Source organism: Lytechinus variegatus, chromosome 4 (assembly GCF_018143015.1).
Source record: "Lytechinus variegatus isolate NC3 chromosome 4, Lvar_3.0, whole genome shotgun sequence".
NCBI classification, from domain to species: domain Eukaryota; kingdom Metazoa; phylum Echinodermata; class Echinoidea; order Temnopleuroida; family Toxopneustidae; genus Lytechinus; species Lytechinus variegatus.
Window position 1 is genome coordinate 22,513,456 of NC_054743.1, and position 5,700 is coordinate 22,519,155.

Here is a 5,700-nt window from a genome sequence, read left to right on the forward strand (position 1 = left end):
GGGGGGTGCCCCCTATAGCAATCTGTAAAGTTACGCACTAACCCGATGACGTAATGGCGAACCCAGAAAAGTTTTCAGGCATTCCTGTCATCGGTTGCGTAACTAGGAGGGTCCATCCACGCCCCTCCGCCATCGGTTAAAAAAAGGAGTAGGAATGAGAAAATAAAGGTAAAACAAGGAAACGTGAAAAATACATCTAGAAGCTCTCGATTGCTTCGTTTGTTAGACTTTTTGAATGCTTGTTTATCTCCTTATAAAAGAGATTATTTCGCACATTGTGTTCCATTTTGATTTGAAGTTAAAAGTTACCATTGTTCATATGATAAGATATTTAAACAATATTTGTGTTTAAGTATTATTTAAGCAATATAACTATAGGTGCATTTGACTCACTCTAAGGAGATTACACAAAAGGTAACTTTCAGTTCATAATAATTTATGCATCCCCCCACAAGTAAAAAAAAATCTCCCGGTATCGCAATAGCTACATACAGGTAAAACCATATGAATAAGGCCACAATGAGCATTTTTTCACTGTCTATCGATGTATGTAAAAAAAATGTATGTATAAACAAATTAAGTAAGTTTGTCTTAAACTGAGTTTTTGGTCTGCAAACATTTAGACCATCTTGGATTTAGGCCTGCTTAAACATGTACATGCATAATATCTTTAAAAAAAACTTGCTCATTCACAAGTTTCTTTAAAAAAGTAAGAGCCCTTTAAAATTCTAGTGCAAACAGTTTCCATTTTTGTACAAAACTATCTTGACAAATTTGGTTTGTCTTGTGCATTACCTTATAGTTGTATATTCAAGCCTATTTTGGGGCCTAACCGATTATTGACTGGACGAGAAGAGGACTATTACTCTTTCAATTAGACAAAGAATGGTAGACCTACTTCATTGGAGTAATCATTTCCCATTTCATTTGTTCGATTTTTAAGTCTAATTCAAACAATTTCTTCTTATGTCCTTAGCCACAATGTCTCAACATACCATGCGTAATCATATTATCGTGTTCGTGTTCTCCTAACGCTTTGGTGCATCCAATGAACATGATACATGCAGTGCAAGCAACCACGGTTGTACAATGCGCCGGATATCCGCAAGCAGAAGGTGTTACCGGTTTAGGACGATTAGGGTTTGGATAGATTTAGGGAAATCAGATGATTTGAGACCATTATTGTCTATACCTACCAATTCGAAAGCATCGATTGTTTGAATACTAGCCTTTGTGACATTCACTATAGACGGTTCTAATTTCGAAAACGGGGAGTTGCAATTCTCATGTCAATTCATCAGCCGTGTTGGATTAATATTCTTTTGACTGGATCGTTCTGGAATAAATGAACCGAACATTAATTTCATCTACTACAAGTGATTAATCAAATGGTTTATCTAATGAGATAAAACATTCACAATTATTTAGAGCTCTTGTTTGATAAAAATTCTTAGATATGGAGTGTGTAGTGACGGGACTACCTGGGGTGTTAATACTCCTTCTGATCTACACTGCTCGACTCGCAAACTGCCAAGGAGAGCCCTCAATTATAAATGGACCTGTGAACCAGACTGTAAACTTCGGGGAAACCGTGACGTTAACTTGCATAGTCAGAGACAAATCGGCAGAGTACATTGTTGCTTGGTTCAAAGACAACCAAAGGATCACCCGAAGTACCAATGAGAGCCTTGATTCTCGGCACCTTGATGTGTCTCGCTTTAGCTTGTTAGGTAACTGGTTCGAAGGGGACTACTCGATTGAGATCACAGACATCATATCTCCAGATAAAGGACGGTATCAGTGTAAAATTCAACATGTTTCTACTAGACAGTTTGTCGCAGAGTCAGATAACGGCACTTTGAACATCGAGTACCCACCGTCGACCGAATCGTTTATGTGTTCGCCATCCCAGCCCAAAGACTTGCGCGTTGGCTATGTAATCATTTTCGGCTGTCGAACGGACCTTGGAAATCCACCTGCATCTCTGACAGCGACCTACGGCTCAATGGCCATTAACGAAACACCCGACGCACCTTTCAACGAGAAAAGCGTGAGTTATAGAAAGATTCTGGATAGGGAAGACAACGGGAAGGTATTCCGTTGCATGTTGAGCCAGGAGTTACTACCTCAGGCAGAATACTGCTCAGTGGGCCCGCTGGTTGTTGAATATAAACCAATGGACATAGTGATAACGTCTGTAGTTCTTCCCGAAGACAATCCATCTGTGGCGGTTGTCAATGTCAATGCCAAAAGCATTGTTTTTACATGCGCTACCTCGGCTAACCCTGAGGCTCAGTACACCTGGACAGTGATAGAAGCACAAGGATGTTCCAAGGGTATGAATCACATAACCCTGCAAGACCAGTTGATTTTAACGACAGTCGACATGGCATATGATGGAGCTGTCATCTCATGCATGGCCAACAATACAATCGGAGAATCTTCTACTTCCATTACAATTGATGTATTGAACGATGATCCCGATGCCCTTTGCTACACAACCCCTAAACCAGCAACCGATGGAGTAGTTCCGACGCCATCGACAGCCCCAGTTACAGATCCGGTGACGCTGACAACCATGCATATCATCATAATAATCATCGCAACCGCTTTCCTAGTTGTCATCATCATCCTCGGCTACATCGCCTTCAATCGACGTCGGGAAACACCAATCCAGCTAACGATGATGTCTGGTCCAGACGATACCCGCTCCATTGCTGAAAGCATCATCTTCCATTCCCGTCACAACACCCCAGACCCCGAACATCGAGGAAATTCCCTGGGACGGATGCAGAGCAACTTCAGCACCATGTCCTACGACACCCAGAGTATTGATTCCGCTACTGCACTTATGCACCTACGATCTTTGGAGTCACCCGAGTACAAGGCCAACCCAAAGCTAACTGGATCCCCCACGCGTAAATTGGGTGGAAAGTGCGGCAAGGAGTACGGGAAGGAATACGGCAAAGAGTGTGGTAAAGACATTCCCATGGACGACATGGACCGATCCCCTTTCCATCGGATCCACGCCTCGGACAACGTGTATGAAGGGTCGCCGAAGAGAGGCAGCCCACCATCGCCGCCCAGCGAGAAATCTGCTCTTACCCGACAACCAAGCGAGCATAAGTACGAGGAGTGTCCCCCTCTAAAGAAATACACGACCCATGCAAGTCAGACGGATCTGGCTTTTATCGAAGATAAAATTGAAGAGGAGAGGCAAGAAATATCAGACACCAGTGACAGTGATTCCGAATTTGATTACCACCCTAAAAAGCAAAACTTCAGTGTGAACAACTGTAATATAAGATTTGCTAAACATACCGAAGTTTGACCACACGTATCTTATGATCTTTAAACTTAAACCCAACGTCGAACCACATAGAAGTTAATCACGATAATTTTAGTACCTAGATATGGAAAATAAGCTGTAATAACATATCCTACATTTACCTTTGACTGTACCGGTTAGAAATTTAAGATTATAATTAAGTCTACCATATCATACGTCTCTGAAAACTCTGATTACATTTTAAGCAAGTCAAAGAAAGCGTATATGCTGTAAAAAATAATAGTGTGTGATATCTTACTTACGTTTCTCTTTCTGTATCATTGTGCAATTTTAGTATTTTATCCATCTTTTTCTTCGTGATTATCGTTTCTTAATGAGATGAAACGATCAATGATTCAATAAATAATTCACCTAAACATACTTATTGTTGTCATTTACGTGTAAAACACTTACGAAAATGCACCATTCTCTATGACTTTCTCAATGCATTCGACTACCTTAGTTTCGCAAATAGAAAAAAAAAATCACATCAAGTCGTCATCCCAAGTAAAGTTTTTTTCTGTTTGAAATGCAAAGCTCAATGTCCTTATTAGCTAGAATATGTGATTCAAATTCGCTGGTGCATATTTTTGTTCCGTTCTTGCTTTTCCTTGTTTTAAAACTGTGTCCAATTCATTTATAATGAAACAATATATTAAAATAGTGAATTTAAATTTACGGATTAAGCATACACAATGCCAGTCATTTATTTCCGAATTCATGTAAGTTGGGCATTTGAATTATGTTGATGCTATGTAATGTCTACTCAAATACAATGGAACTCTTAAGATGATTGTTTTATAGAAGAAACTAAACTTTCAAGAAAGTAAAACGTTAAATTACGGATAATGATAATATCATGGGGGGGGGTAGGGATCGTTTCGTTTTGTCTTCATAATATTATTATGAATACGATAATAGCTGCCTTACATTTCTTGTATATTTTCATGATTGATATCACAGTATTTATTTTATGTACATGTACTTTTGTATGAAGTTAGAATGTCGTTTTGACTATGGAATTATCAAGTAAGTGCAAAATTGGAAGTTTATTACTTTGTTAAACTATATTTTGCCGGCTTGGAACATTCTTAGAAGTTGTTTGAGGAAAGGTACTTCTGAAAGGAAATGATGATCATGAATCTGAATGGATTGGGAATTTGCACAAAATCATTTAAGTTAGTATTTCTAACTCCGCATTGTAATTAATTGTATAGCAAAGGTCTGTAACATATTCTTTCCTACGGAAATATGATGTAAATTAGTGTAATTTTATAGTAGAGTTATATGGGGATATATTATTGTATATCAAATTAGAAAAATATTTGTAAAAACAAAGATAGCCTTTGTAATATAGAGATAATGTAAATAAAAAGAGGGGAAATAACACAGAAGAGACTTTTGTTATTGTGCCTCGAATTATTTTTTGAAGTAAAAAAGCGCCAAGAAAGAATCAAGATTACTTCACTTAATATAGACATATACGGTGTATGAGTCTTCCTATCATAATGAAATAATGAACACACACACATCCATGTCACATCCTCATCCCTTATTACACACAGAACAGAAGACTAAGATAACACACAAAATACACATTATCTACTACACGATGCATCACTTTGTTGTGATGAATCCCCCTTATGTAGCAGGGCATACAGGGAGAGAAAGAGAGAGAGAACAGGGGGGATAGATAGAACGAGATGAAAAAATATAGGGGAGAGAGATACAGATGGAAGGGGGAGAGAGAGACAAACAGATCGAGAGAGGGAGAGAGAGATAACGTGGGATTTGCTGATGACACCGGAAGGATATAACCTTGTGCTCCGGAAGTTACCAAGCGGAAGATGTACACATATCAGTAGTACAGCACTGAGTTCTATTAAAACGTTGTTATCATGGCTGTGTGCTCAGAATAAAAGCCAAACGTCATTGTGGTTCAGAAGTTTGTCAAAAATATTCCATGTGAAACTGACACGTGAGTATTTTATCATCAAAATGCAATGGAATTATGAATTAGTTATTTGCCTGTCAAAAAGCTAGAAATCATGATAATAACAATAACAAAAAATCAAAGCATTTATAATAATAATACATGTAGTAATAACAATAATAGTAATAAAATAACAATAAAGACTAAAACACTACTACTACTAATGATAATGATTAGTAATTTCAGCAATAGTGTTAATGATAATAATTGCAATATTTTAATGAAAGTAATAAAAATGCAAGGGGATAGCGATGGTAGTAATGATAAAACAGAGCAATAAATAACTAATCATTAGATATGTATACATACATACATATTTTAGAACAGAATAAGAGAAAGTGACTATGAAACTTCTCATGTTGGATTTCTACGGATGGTT

General features: G+C 37.8%; 1 protein-coding gene across 1 annotated transcript; it reads left to right on the forward strand.

Moving 5' to 3' along the window:
- The first annotated feature begins 1,156 nt into the window (after positions 1-1,156).
- LOC121413636 lies at positions 1,157-4,712 on the forward strand. The gene has a single exon (XM_041606545.1). It carries the CDS (start codon positions 1,457-1,459, stop codon positions 3,329-3,331), a length of 1,875 nt encoding a protein of 624 aa, XP_041462479.1. The 5' UTR covers positions 1,157-1,456; the 3' UTR covers positions 3,332-4,712.
- The last annotated feature ends 988 nt before the right edge of the window (positions 4,713-5,700 follow it).

What these genes read in the sequence shown, in the direction of transcription:
- LOC121413636 (XM_041606545.1), top strand. Translation starts at nt 1,457, where the DNA reads ATGGAGTGTGTAGTGACGGGACTACCTGGGGTGTTAATACTCCTTCTG.